We start from the raw sequence: 14,867 nt of genomic DNA on the forward strand, positions 1-14,867 counted from the left end.
CATTTGCTTGACTGAATTCTACTCATCCTTTAAGTTTACTCAAATGCCATCTCCTCTGTGAGCCCTTCCTGTCTGCTCTTGGAAGTTAAGCATTTATTCTTCGGTTCCCCTTTGCCTGTTCAGACCTCAGTTATGCTATTTGTCACATTGCTGTCATTATTTGTTTATACGATGCCTCCCCAAGTATATGCTGGGCCCCCTGGTGTAGCATAGTTCATGGTACATAATAAGTGCTTAGGAAATTTTATTTGAGAAATGAATATTGTATTTGCATCGTGGTTTCCCCCGTGTAGGACATTTTCACCTCTATTACATTTCATCCTGATGATGTCCCTGTGATGCAAATACTTTGATCCTCGTTTGATAGATGAGGAAGTTGAGTCATAGGAGGAAATTGAGTCATAGAGATGTTAGATTATTTGCCTATAGCTCCACAACCAAGTTGGTGGCAAAGCCAGGAACAGACTCCAGATTTTCTGATCCTTGTAAAGTCAGGCCCAGATTTAGATATGGGATTCTGCTTTTAGTCAGACGGTGGTTTGGTCTTTTAACTATTCCATTAAGTTCACTAATTGTGTGTGTGTGTGTGTGTGTGTGTGTGTAACCCATGGTGACAGGTGAGGCATCCATGGCGTCACTGATTCTTAGAATTGTAAGTTAGGCAGTTTGTTATCTTACAGATGAGAAAATTCTGTACCCGAGAAGTTCACAAGCTACTATTAGTGGCAGAACCCAAATCTCCTGACGATTAGTCACGTGTTATCTTTCTTACTACATGTTGGGCAAACCTCAGTTCTATTGGACAGAGTTTTATGGTTGAATCTCATGGGTTGTTAGTAGGACTTGTTGAGCCATTAGGCCAGTGAATTCTTGGGAAGAGCCTACCTTTGGAGCAGAAGGAATATCATTTCTGTGACCATTAAGGTCCCTGAAAGTGATAGAACCCAGAAGGGAAAGAATCAAATGATGACGTTGTTTCATTGGTTACCCCACTTTCCAGACCATATTCCTTCTTTTCCAGTGGGCTTCCTGGATTCTTGAGCATGGGCCATTTTGAAATAAAACCAAGGCATCTAATTAGGCTGATGGTGTGTTCAGTAGTCAGAAGGGTTGTGGTGTCCTGGTGTAAGTAGAGTATATAGCATGTTGGGCCTCAAGAGGACAACATCCCAGTTACCTGGAAAGAGACATGGAACTGACATTGGTGGTATCTCTGTCCCTTCCGCTGGGCTCTCCCTCTCTGTACATATATATGTATGCATGTAATAGAGATAATGTAAATTTATAACCATATACACGTGTATGTGGAAAAACCAATACTTCATACATTTTACGCAGACAAAAGAAAAATCTTCAACTGTCATTACTGATTAGATAATTCAGCACGAAGCCAGCAGACAAAAATCTTTAAAACTTTACATCTGCTTTTGGAAAAAAAGCTTTAATTTTAATCACCTGAAGGTTCTTTTTTTTTAATATTTAAAAAAATATTGAGCTGCTGTCTCTATCATGTTCTTTCATTGAGGGGGCGCTGATGGTGAGCTCTGAAAAAATGGCCACCAACCCTCTTCCTTGGGTTTGACAAGAATGCACTTTTCTAGTCTGTTGTGCCTTGAAAAAAAAAAAAAAGGTAAAATTTGCTATCTTCTAACTCCATTTAACACTACTTTAGATTCCCTTTTATATAACAATAACTTGATCCTACTCAAAATACTTGGCACCTTTAGTGACAGAGTGGAATGTAAGAACACTTTAGCAGATCTGAAAGTGAGTAAACGCTGGTTGTTTTGGAATGAAGAGGGTAGAGTTTTCAGTTCTTTATTCAGAGTTCGCAGAAGATAAGAGTACCGGGATTAACACAATAGACTCCCTTCATTACACATGGCTGAACAAAGCAATTACCTGTCTATCAAGACTATAGTACCTTGTGCAACAGCGTTTAGGAAGGGTGTATGGATGGGTGGATAAGCGCTATTCCATTGGAAAAGGCTGCTGATGCACGAGGGAATTTTTCTGAGTTTAACTTGTAAACTGTTTTACTTTGGAGTTTATATCATGTTACCCTTGCAGTTTAGAGAGAAATGAGGTTGTTATTTTTTTAATGTTGTTGATGGCATTTTTCAGTTCCTTACCCATCTGACTTTTATTAGGGGGGGTTATTTCAAAGACATCTCCTGTTTAAGCACGTTTAAACAATCTGTTTGAGACCTGTTGTGTAGATATAAACACAACAGTCCTTTAATGTAGTAGAACAGACTTCTGACAGACACAGCACATAACAGACATCCATCCATTATTGTTTAAGCCGCTGTTCCTTCCATGCCTGACCTGAGAGGGTAACCACAGAGCTCAGCTGACAGCATTGGCCGCTCGGAAGACACTGACATACCCCGTATTCCTGTCTAGCGAGCAGAGAATTGCAGAGCGGCAGACAATTGGAGAGGCCTTAGACCAGATTAAAACTAAGTACCTTAAATCTGTCTTAATGGCTGTGTTTACCTCTCCTTCTTCTTCATTCCTTTAAAAAAAGTAATCAGGTTTTGCAAGCGTTAAGAAAACCACCTCTTCTTGCCAGCTGGACTAGGTCCAGTTTAAGCAAGACATTCTCCCCCTCCCCCTCTTTTTTCTCCCCTGTCTTTTTCTTTTTTCTTCTTCTATGATCTTCACTGCCATTCAGCACAGCAAGACCAGGCTGCGGGAGCTGGCTGACTTTTTCCTTGGTTATTACTTTTTAACATTTTCTTCCTGTTAACAGAAAGGGGAAAATTGAAAATGATGTTCCTCGGCTGTAGCAGCAAATGTCAAGAGAGGAGCCCTTTGCACTTTTTAATTGCTTCGATGTAGTGCTTTTTTTTCTTTGCTCGAAAGACACACACAGTCACACAGCACATGCCCCAAACCGTAATAATGAAAGAGAAACAGAGAAGATCGCATGCTAAGGAAACTCAGCCAGGATCCAGGAATTGCGTGACAGTCTGTAGGCTAGTTGTCACTAGACTCTTTGAAGAATAATGCCATCCATGTTTAGCTGGATTATTGGCAAATAAACAGTGATGCTTTTTGTTCAACTATGGAAACTACCATTTCCATTGCCTAAAACGTTACCGTTAAGAAAAAAAAATCTTTACATCTCTCAGTGGGGTCTCTGTAAAGGCCAGTAACACAAAACTGTGGTGTGTAGGAATATGTTATAGTCAGAGAAGGCAAAGGAAATGTTTTCAGAACTAACACACTCGAGTTTTATTAAGTTTTGTGAGTAAAGTGTAGACATAGAGAAAGAGATCTTTTGTTCATTTCCCAGAAACTGAAGGGAGAGATGCGGATTCTGATGGCCCAGGACAGTTGTGGATGTTGGGTTGTAATTAGTAGAACAAGATGTGTTGTGATAAAACGGAGTCAGTAAGACTGGGTATAATGTAACAAAATCTCTGAATTAAGCTTCTCTGCTTTTTCTTATTTTGTTCTTTTTAGGTCTCTTTTCCTTAGCCTTTTTTTCCTTCTTTCCTTGTATGGCAGCCTGGCATATGAAAAAGAGGACAGAGGCTGGTCAGGGGCTAGTGTCCAGTGTCACTGCCTACTTCCGTGACTTCAAGCAAGTCACAGGGGTTTTCTGGGCATCAATTCCTTTTCTAAAATAAAACATGGTCTGGTGAAATCCACATTCTCTTCCAGCTCTGAAAAATTCGAATTCATATAATCTTATTTTGAATGCGAGTAAAGATGGAAAGAAGCATCCCTTGGAAACAACAGGCAGGCAAAGTCAAGGGTAGCAGGATTGGAACTAGAAAGAAAGTGCCAGAGAATTTAGAGGTAAAGAGGCAGAGTAGATTAGAGACGTATTAGGACAGAGGAGAGGGGCTGAGCTGAAGTCAGCCAGGTTCCCGGTTTAGTTCTTTTTCCACCGCCTGCAAAAATATTACATCTCCTCCTGTATATTTCCATTACGCTTTCATCGGGTCTTTCTTTACATTTTTAAAATCCTTTTTTCTCCTTACCTCCCATGAATTTCTCTTTCTTTAGATATTTCAGGTTGCTTGACTCCATTATTTCAAGAAAAAGGATTGTACTCAAAGCATATGTTTTTCAGGGGTTATTCCCTGGTGAGCGACTGTCCTTTCTTCCAGATACTTACTCTTTGATTGTCGGGATCTGCCACAGCCTAAAATCTAAAAGTTATAGAGTAACTTGCATTTATATACATGCGAATTAATATCTCACAATTCTTTCATTTGTGTATTTATCGAAAGATCTTGAATTCTTTAACCTTTACAAGCCTACATTTTGAAAGAGGCTGTCCTTCAATGATCTCTCTCATGCATCTAATTATATTTAAAAAATGACTCCATACGAGTTTGGGAGAGTGAACTTTTTACTCACTGATCTAAACTGGCGCCTCTTATTATTAAAAGAAAGCAAATTCAAGCTTTTAACATTTTTTTCTATGAACTGGAGTTCCTAGAATATTTCTATGGAGTCTATGGCTTAACTATGTAATTATGTCTCTTGAGTAGATTATGTTTTTCTTCCCATAATTATGTTTTTACCCAAGAGACTTGGAAGGCTTCAGACCTCTCTTGGGTGAAATTGTTCTTCTTCTCTTCTTTCCTGATAAACTCTGAATTCTACATGCCTGACTCTGTTCAAGGGCTCGAAAGAGAGCTCTTGAAGATATGTGGTAGTGATTATCATTTTTTTTTTCCTTTAGAAATTGGTTTATATATTAAGAAGGCCCTTAGAGGGAAGATCTGTTAGTTCATTTTTGAAATGCCATCAGAGAAGAATCTCCTGGAAGGGGATTTGTTTATGATCTGTGGTCCTCTGTCTGAAGCCACACACTAACAGTGGTCTAGGGCTGTCTTGTCTCACGGGCCGTCCTGTGTGAGCTCTGGGGCCCCATGCACACATCATATTCCACGGCTGCTAATTTCCAGTGGCTCGGAGGGGCTCCAGGCCTTCCTTAAGCATGAAGACAGTTTCTTAGTCCATTTCATTATTCTAGTCCCGAAATAGTTTTTGACCTGAACCAGACAGCATAGTCTTAGGAAAAAGGATGACTCAGCAGCCTTTCCCAGCAAAGATTAGAGACTCATCAATTTAACTGTGGGAAATGTTGCCCAATAACCAGCCTTTCCCCCCACCCCCCCCCCGCCCCTCCTCTCTGACTTTTACTGGACAAAAGGAGAGATAATTCTAAATGTAACAATGTTCTTATTTATTAATTTAACAAGTATTTGTTGTGTGCCTTCTCTGTACCTAGGCTCAAAGTTACGTGTTAGATGTAGGACGTGACACCCATCCTCAGGGAGTTCACAGTCAAGTCCAGGAGAAGCTAAGATATTAGGGTTTGAAATTTTATATAAATATTTTATATCAATTCACAGAAAGTTAATGCTTACTGAATGCCTACTACACTTAAGTATAACCACATGTAGTGGACAAAAAGCAGTTGTAGCTGCTCTCAGTTTGCTGTGATAGAAACCAGAGGCCCTACAGACAGAAAAGACCAGAACAAATGTGGTGACTAGGTTGAGACTGGGAAGGGATTCGGCCAAATGGAGGTACTGGGGAGAGGCAGTTCTAGTGGAGGAGGCAGCTTGGGCAAAGGCACAGGGACTCTGAAGAACTGTGGGGTGTCCAGTGTGAGTGGAGCCTAGGCCAGGAGCAGTATGGTTGGAGCCATTGGAAGAAAGCGTGATAAGGTACATTGAGACCGTCTTTTCCAGGTCCTTGTTTACTGGGCTCAGGGGTCTCTGTTTAATTTGATAGACACTGTAAGACGACTGAAAGGGTTGGAGCAGGTACATAACGTTAATGTTAGGATTTAGGGACTGAAAGGACTTTAGAAATTATGGAAACGAACTCTTCGTTTTTGCTAGGTCTCAGAGAGTTCCATTAAACCCTTCCTGTGGTCATACAGCTGGTTGGTGCCCTTTCATATATGCCAGCCTGCTGCTCTGGTATCTTCACCACAAGTGAGAGGTTAGGAGTGGTCCTAGTGGGAATGGAAACTAGGGGCTCATCCCTGTAGATGGGCTAGACCTGCAGAAACTACAGGCATGGGCTTGACCAGATGCTGGGGTCTAGGAAAGGGAGGTGGAAAAGACCTAGGCTGGATTTTGAGCCTGGGAGACTAGAAAACAGTTATATTAATGGAAACAGGGAAATTAGAGGAGAAGCTGGTTGGGACTGTTTGTAGTGGCGTGGGGAGGTGTGTCAGGGAGAGGCGAAGAACTTATCTAAACATTGGGTGCATGACAAGGGTACAGGTCTTCGATTTTTAGACTTTCACAAACCACCAGTGAAATGTAGTCATCTGAATGTAAACAGATAAGAGTTTCACTTTTCTCAATAGTATTTTCATTTTCACGTGTATGTAGGAATGCAGAAAATCAAGGTTTTTAACCTAGAGCCTCAATAAAGTATTTGGATCCAAACTTTGCATGGCTTCCCTAAGAACTCACTTGAGTCTGTGTCGTCTTCCATTTTTTCGGGAATGTAGTTAATGCTCATCCTTAGAGGTAAAATTCCAAGTAATTTCATTTGGAATTGAGTTATGACTTTAAAATTAGTCACCCTGTTCCCTAACCCCTCCCTGCAAACACTCTTTCATGTGCCACTTTCAAGGTAGAGAGATTAGAATTGAAGGCATCATTTTTGTCCCCCCAGAACTGCTGTGGAATAGCATCTCTGTTGCATATAACCAATTTACTCTGAAAAATGGTAATTCTGGTTCAAGTCCTCTCCCCTGTTCCTTTTTACTCTCTAAGTCATTGTCACAACATTCTTAGATGGTTCTACCCTGTGGCTTGAGCCCTGGGGTATTGGACCAGATCTCATTCTGTCACTTGACTTGCTGGCAGCAAAATTAGCTCATGTCTTCCCAGACGCCCCTCTCCTCCAGGGAGGCCTGATGGCATGACACAGGAGGCTCAGGGGCTGCCAAAGTGTTGTTTTATTGGTCAGGGGATGAAAAGATCTGTATTAAAAGACAGATTTCCATATATATTGCATCGTTGAAAAGAATTAATGTTGTCAAATGAGAAGTGTCAAGTGATTTGAAGATGGTTTGCCTCTGGTTAGGTTAATATCACATATATGTTCAGCACCATCTTGTCTCACAGGACGTCTGTTATCATGGTTCTGTCATTTATCCTCCAACTAGCTTTTCTCCTTCCTTCTCTGGCTATCAGGATCCTCCTCCACCCTCGAGGACGTAATGATCTCATCGGTGAGGGTTTCCTCTTCCCGTTTAGTCAGCGTCAGTTGTTCCCCTGTTCTTCCAACGGCATTTTATTACTTTTTAAAGTTTTTTTTACTGTGAAAAATTTCAAACATACATTCAAAGAGATTGTATTTCATAAAACCCCAGGTACCCATCGCCTTGTTTTATAATTAATAGCATTTTGCTGTATTTGCTTCATTTGTTATTTTGCTGAAATATTTTAGAGCAAATACCAGACATCAGGACATTTAACCTCTAGTTACCCGTTCTAAAACCTAAGGGCATACTCTTACATAATCACCAAAAGCACCTCTTCCTTAATATTTTGAAATAGTCCATATTTATATTTTTTCAATTGATCCCCAAACTGTAGCATTTCAGTGATTGTCTCACACAGTCCTTTGCAGTTAGACTTAACTGCTTGCCTTTCGTCCCTACTAGACTGTGCACTGCTTGAGGGCAAGGACGTTATCTTATATATTTTCTCCCCACTCCTCCTTACAATGCCTAGTGAGGCTCACATGGTAGATGCCCAGCACACACTAGCTAGACTAACTGACCTGAATATGGATGCCATACTGATTCCTGATTGATGTTTTATTGCAGATCTGCCTTTTTAACTTTATTTTATTTAAACGTTGTATCTTCCTGATACCCAGGATACAAGTAGATAGATACCTAATAAAACAAGTGAGTGTTTAAAACTGATTTAAAATACTACTGTAAAGAGAAGAGCTGTCAAACGTCATGCCCTAGTGACCAGCAAAATGACCCTTCTGTGCCACGAGAGAGCGGAGGGGCTGTGACACGCCCTGCCCATTGTGAAAGGTGTACTCTTCTGTAAGTGCACTTGGGCATCCTTCAAGAGGGCTCACTAATTGGCGTAGTGCATCACGCTGTGAATACGGGGCACAGAGCGTGAGGTTCTGGCTGAGCGCCCACCCGCCTCTCCAGAGTTGTGAAGCGGTGCTCAATCGACTTTTATAAAAATGGGCAAAATGGGTTACATCAGAGTGGCACGTTTGTTTTCGTAGTTCACATACCACGGTTTCAGAGTCTTCACGGACCAGTTTCAGAAGCGTGATTTTTTAAGCAGAAGTTCTAAAGGCAACATTACCAACTTTCACCGTGGGTGACTTGCCCTTGGACTGAAAGGGCCGGGTGGGGAAGAATGGGACCATTAGACTATTGGTTGGTGACTTAACCGTTCCTCATGTGTCTTTGCTCTAGGGATGTGTGAATGCTGTGACCTTTTCCATCACACTTTCTTCTTGTGCCCCTGAATTTGTTGCAACAAAAGTCATATTCAGCCAAACACACTGAACTTTTTGAATGAAATTTGTTCTGAAAACTACTTCTTTTTCCACTTGAAATTCACTTTTGACTGTGATTTTTTCTGAATGACTGATGATGTGCTGTTTTAATCTAAAACAAGCTGGTTGCCAAATGGGAGGGAAAAGAGCCCCAGACCAACAGTCAGAAGACCTGAGTTCTCGTCCTGCCACTAGCTATGTGACTTTGGGCAAGTCACTTCCCCTCTCAGGGACTCAGAGTCCTCTCCATTAAAGAAGTACCCTGCTCTAAAACTGAGAGTCAAAATGATTTCTCTTGTCCTTTTCAGCTCTTATGATTCTAAATGGCTTGCAGCAATGCTTAAGAATTATAGTAAGAGCAAATGTGGCTTTTTCAGAAAGCAAGCAAGCAAACAAGCTTTCACTTAAATGAATGTTCTTCAGGGAAATTTCTTAGGAAACATCAATAAAGGCTGGTCTCTAAAAAAGGGGTTTCCCTGCTGGATTCACAAGACTGCCAAATAAGAAGGAAAGAGTTTTTCTGGGAAAGATAGTGCTATAATATGATATCCTGGGCCAGGAAAATTTCTCTCAACCAAGACATTTATCTAAAAGAGGAAAACATTCATTCATTTATTGTATAAACATTTATTGAGCACCTACTGTACGGCAGGGACTGAACTGGGTTGTGAGAATTACAGCTGTAAACATGCCAGAGCAGTCGTTCTTGTTGGACTCGTAGTCTTGCAGGGGAGACAAATCAATGCATGAGATAATTACAGATTGTGGTTACAGCCATCAAGGAAATAAACAGGGTGTGCTCGAGGGGAGGGCACCTACTCTGGGTCTAGTAGGCAGGCACCTCTCATAGGAGGTGGTGTTCACCCTGAGGTCTAAGGGATGAGAAGGAGTGGGCTGTACAAAGAATCCCGGGGAGAGCATTTCAGGAAAATGGAAAAGTCCTGGAATGGGACACTAAAGGGAGACAATGGCAGAGGCCCAGAGAGACATGATGGGGTCCTGGATGAGGGTTGTGCTGGTGGAACTGAACAGATTCGAGATAGACTTTCAAGATGGAAATGACAAAATCTGTTAATGGATTGAATGTAAGGGGAAATCAAGGAAAGTGTTAAGGTTTTTGGCTTCAGGGATTGAGTGGCTGGTGCCATTTACTGAGATGGGGGACTCTTAGGGAGGAACGGGGTTTCTTGGAGAGAAGAAGCAAGAATTGTGTCTTAAATATTCTGAATTTAAGATACCTTTGAGATGTCCCAGGGGAGAGTCAAAGTCAAGTAGGCAGAGGGACACACAAACCTGGAACTCAGGACAGAGGTCAGGGCTCACCCTAGCGATGGGGGAGGCATGGACGTGAGTCGGTGGCCTTGAGTGAGTGGGGTTGTGGGATCGTCCTGGGCTGTGGCTCTCTACCTCAGCTGCACGTTGGACTATGTTGTGAGCGTTTAAAGAATAACTTTCCCCAGGACCCTCTTCCAGAGCTCCCGATTTAATTGAGCTGATGGACATCTATATTTTTCAAAGCTCCGTAGAGGATATTTTTATTCAGCTTGGATGGGAGAGCCACTGATCAAGGCAGGCAGTGCAACTAGAAAAAGAGATCCAGGACCGAGCTTTTGCATAGTCTAAGATATGCAAGACTGTGCAACATGGAGACAGCAGTTCTCCATTCTTTATAGCTTCCTCCTGCTTGGAAGATCCACTCTTTGGCCCTTTGGATGAGGTTTGGTTCTCCCTGTACTGTGGCAGAGTACCCTGTCCTTGATTTAAGTCGGTGTGCCCTTTTTCCGAAGGGACGGCTTGGGTGCTGAGGATTTAAGTACCTCTTCTTTCAGCCCGTCATTCCTGTGTCACCCTGATGTGGTTTAGCGGTAGCAGTTATTTGTCATGGTTGAAAGATGAAGAACCCGTTCGGCTTTTGCTCTTCATTCTCCTGTAAGAATTTTGTTGTGGTCGTGGTGGTGGCTGTGAAGGGGCAGATGTTCTAGGAAGAAAAATGGGTATGTTTTTTGTATAGATGCAGCTGCAGATAGATGTTCCCCGAATTACTCTAGGGTGTGTGTAGATACTCGGTAGCTTGCCTTCGAAGATCATTTCCAAAAGATGATGGAGGCTTTTCAAATTTCACCTGCGCTTAAATTTCTCACACACATCCGTGCTCCTCCAAGTCCTTTATTCTTGCCTACGACCTCCTATTACTGCCCCGAAGCACCGGACTCAGAGAAAATAAACGTGTCCTCGCACATTTGTGTACTGAGTTCACATCTCATACGGTCTCCATGAAAACCTAACGAAAGGGCTGTAGAAAGCAGAGGCAAAGCTTATTAAATTTTCTTGTGACCCATGGCCCACATAAAGCCCCAGTATATAAAGGAACCATGCAAGATCGTGTAGCCCTTCCCCCCCCAGCCCTCAGGGAATCTGCCATTCCAAAAATATGGCCTATTAAATAACTTCCAGGGACAATTCCATAAGCTTTCTTGTTAATGTTTACAGCTGTATCAACACCACAGCAATCCTTTTTTTTTTTGTTTTTGATATGTGTATGAGGAACAGAATCCATGGATCTAAGTGTGACAAGTACTGTATGATTCTCTAATCGTGAACCTTGTAAGACACAGCGAGGTGTACTGATGGAAGTTTGTTTAGGGTAATGGGTGAGCTATTAACTTTGTAACTGAATCCTTGCTGCTGCTTCTGCCTGCCTTGAAAACCAGCCTGACACCTCCCAGGGCTTAGTCCTCAGGTGCCTCACTCTGGCGATCTGGATATTTTCAGTCCTTCGTAGCAGCTGGGAGAGGAAGGGAGAAGCTGGGATCCAGCATGGATGGAGCCACATGATGTGTGGAAGGCTGAGTCCATTAGGACCTGGGCTGCATCCTGGTCCAGGCTGAGCTAGTCAATAGCTAAGACCCATGGGCTAGTTGTCTTATCTCTGCAGGCCTTGGTCACTTCATCTATGAACACCTCACTCCCTGGGGTCTGGGAGCTGTTTTGGGTAATCCCTGAAGGTCCTTTAGATTTCGAATATCTATGTGTAATCTGGATAAAAAGTCATAAATGGTGGGGAAAACAACTATCAGTAAGCAATGAGTTTCCCTAGTTTTTCCTGATCATTTTTCTCCCAATCTTAGCCCCTCAGTTGTAGCCCATGCCCCAGACTTACACTGGCAGGAAATAGGGTGGTGGGTGCATTTCAGTTAATGGGCCTTAGTTGGAACTTGTTTGGCTGGGGAGACAGCTACACTCCTATTACCAAGCCTTGGCTTCCTGTCTGTTTTCTTTGGGCTGGGTAGGCAATGAAAAAGGAGACAGGAAAATACATTTGGGGGCAAGTAAAATAAGGAATTTGTCTTAGGAAGACAGCTTATAGTTGGGAAATTCTAATGTTCAGCTTAACCCTGTCCTGATATATTCCTCTTGTCCTGTACTAAGTGGGAGACCAGGTGTTCTTGCTACTTGTAGAATCTACCTTCCCATTCTCGAAGGCTCTTAATAATCCTCCTTCAAGGTTTTCTTCTATTATAGATACTACTCCTAATGCCCTTAATTTTTCCTGCAAATTCTTCTTCTAGCCATCATCTTAAATGGCTCTTCTTTGAATCAGCTTCAGTTACTTAACATTTTACTAAACTGTTGGGGCAACATACCAGGGCTTCACTGGTACAGAATATGGAATATATTTCTGTTTAGGCAGTAGGCATTAGTGTACTTGTTCACCACAGTCCCACTCTACGGATTTACACTTAACCAATGTCGCATCAAGATTCAGGTGTTTTCCAGTTATACCTGCACCAAGGCAATACCATGCTCTTTGCTAAGAATGATTGGATGATTTTTAAAAAGTCTTAGTACCTTGGTTATACTTCAACTTACATAGTTCTTTAATATCTAGAATTTCTGTGGATTTTACACTTGAATAAACAAGAAGAGAGACAAAGTGAGGTTTTTGGTTTTTTTTTTTTTAAATAGTGGATTCTCACATTCACATGGTAACCCAAAGGGTATTTTTCAGTTTCTCTTACAGAACCACAGTACTAGATTTAAAATAAAAAAAGCATTCTCTCTGATTTAACAGTTTATTATACGCTTTCAGGCTTTGGCGTATCACAAAATATCCACATTCCTCTCGAGGATTTGAGTTTCCTTGCCTGTATTTCTGTTTTCCTCTTAAAGGGGTTCTCGGTTTGAGTTTTAATTTTTCAGAAAGGAGTCTCCATAAGGTACAGTGGTAACATAAAAAAGAAAAAGTCACTTATGGTCATCGTGGAAATGTCCCTTTAACAGATGTGTTTGTCTCTGTTTCTGCCCCAAGTATGGCCCACTGTGTGTCCCATGCACAGATTCTGAAGTTTCAGGGGAGGTTTCCTCCTTCATGAAATGAGCAAACACAGCCCAGGACACAGTCACCTTTCCCAGCCTCCCCGAGAGGCCAGAGGGGGCGCCCAGAGAGTCCCTCTTGGGCTCTGGTGTCTGGGCCTCACCGCTGATGCTTGGCCCCGAGTCACCCTCTGGGCCCCTCCGCTCTCCATTCCTAGAACAGAACTAGGGATGCTTGCCACCGGACGATGCTTATTACAAAGCCCTTTGAAATGGAAAGCATTATATAGACGCATCATTATAAAGATCAGTATTGACAATTCCTTGGCTTAAACCCCTAGTATGTATGTTCACGTATCTATTTAGCATGGTCAATTGTTCAGCTAATTAATATGCTTTTATTTTATGATTTGCTGTTTCCAGGGCACAGACAGAAGCTTGATGACTCTAAACCTAGTTTGTTCTCTGACCGCCTCAGTGATTTAGGGCGCATCCCTCATCCCAGTATGAGAGTAGGTGTCCCGCCTCAGAACCCACGGCCCTCCCTGAACTCTGCACCAAGTCCTTTTAATCCACAAGGACAGAGTCAGATTACAGGTAAGACAGACTCATAGGTCTCACTTTCGCAGACTCCGGCAGGCTGGGGGTGAGGGGCTGCCTGACAGATGAGACGCGTTCACTTCAAAGCTTCTGGAGCTGGGAAATGGCTTATGATGAAAGAAATCAACACTTGAAGACACTGGCCTTCTTTTTTTTTTTCTTTTTAATAAAAACCAAATACCAGTATTCACTGACTTCGGGATAAATTTTGGAGGAAGTTTCTACTGATGCTGTCCTCTGTAGCGATGTCAGTCTGCACACTGGTGGGACGGTAATACCATGCTGTCTGGGAGAATGTTTGTTGTCAGTTTCTATATTGTGTCCAGGTGGCACAGGGGATAACATCACACCCTCACTATTAGAAAATTAGCATTACCGTCTCAGGTCTGGGCTAATGTTTCTTACATGTATAACTGTTTCATTAAGTTGGCTGGAAAATTGCCCTGGGCTAACAGGTAGCCTTAATTGGTGGTTATAAGGCAAGACCAAGGAGCGGCCCATCGGGCAGACAGAAGTCCCCTCTGATTCACATTGAGCTCCCGTTCTTCATGTGACATTTCTCTTTATGCATTCCAGTGTGCTGCTTGCTTTACCTTTCTTCTTAAAAATGAATATCAGCATCGCATTACAGATTAATCATTCACATTTGGTGCGTTAAGACTCCCAACCCTTTTTTTTTTCCTGCCCCACTTGGGCAAAAGCAGATCTTCCTGTAGGACTAGTCTGCTTGCTTTTATGCCATGGTGACAAGAGAGTGCGCTAATCGTCATAGGTCTTTAATTTGCAGATCACAGTACTGAGAGCAGCAAGGAACTCAACATGTCATCTAGTTACTGTTGTTGGCAGAGCGACTAGACGGGAAGGAAAATAACTCAAAATGTACAATAAACTCTCAACTTGGATCTTTTCTAATGGTTAGGTTTTTGTCTGTAGCCGTTAGGTTTTGAGTGTCTTTAACAGTTTATAAGCATAATTGTTTATAAACGAAATGACCTACCTCTCCTTCTGTCCTGCCCTTATTAGGTGTTATGTCTTTTTGGATATTTACTTAGGTTTCTGTGGGTCTATGTATATTAGTCTGAATATATGGATACGCCTGAATATGTATTTTTAAAATAATATAGAACTATAAAAATAAAATATCTAAAAACTGAAGAGAACCAGATATCTGCATGAGAGAAGAAACTTAGAACTCTGTGAAGAATAGCCATGTGTTAGGTTTAAATAAATCTCCAGTTATTGAAATGTAGGAGTCAGGTTAGTGTGTTCACTAGACATGGGTCCTCGATGAAAATGCCAGGGTGAAATTCACACCAACTTGTGAATTTGAAGCTTGTCGCTATGCGTGCTACTACATTTAAAGTAATGGACTTAAATTTTTATTTTTTATTTTTTTATTGACATATAGTTTTTACAAT

At 41.8% G+C, this 14,867-nt stretch overlaps 1 protein-coding gene across 4 annotated transcripts in view; it reads left to right on the plus strand.

Annotated features, from left to right (window-relative positions):
* RUNX2 (RUNX family transcription factor 2) overlaps nucleotides 1-14,867 on the plus strand; it is a 227,034-nt gene that overhangs the window by 56,638 nt on the left and 155,529 nt on the right. For 3 of the 4 annotated variants that reach the window (XM_068557095.1, XM_068557094.1, XM_068557096.1), the window contains one exon: nucleotides 13,273-13,446. The exons of the other annotated variant lie outside the window; for it this stretch is intronic. In XM_068557095.1, coding sequence (XP_068413196.1) covers nucleotides 13,273-13,446 — 174 coding nt within the window. The remainder of the gene's footprint in view (nucleotides 1-13,272; nucleotides 13,447-14,867) is intronic. 4 annotated transcript variants of the gene reach the window in all.

The sequence above is a fragment of the Eschrichtius robustus genome, chromosome 12 (assembly GCF_028021215.1).
Source record: "Eschrichtius robustus isolate mEscRob2 chromosome 12, mEscRob2.pri, whole genome shotgun sequence".
In the NCBI taxonomy this organism is placed as follows: Eukaryota; Metazoa; Chordata; class Mammalia; order Artiodactyla; family Eschrichtiidae; genus Eschrichtius; species Eschrichtius robustus.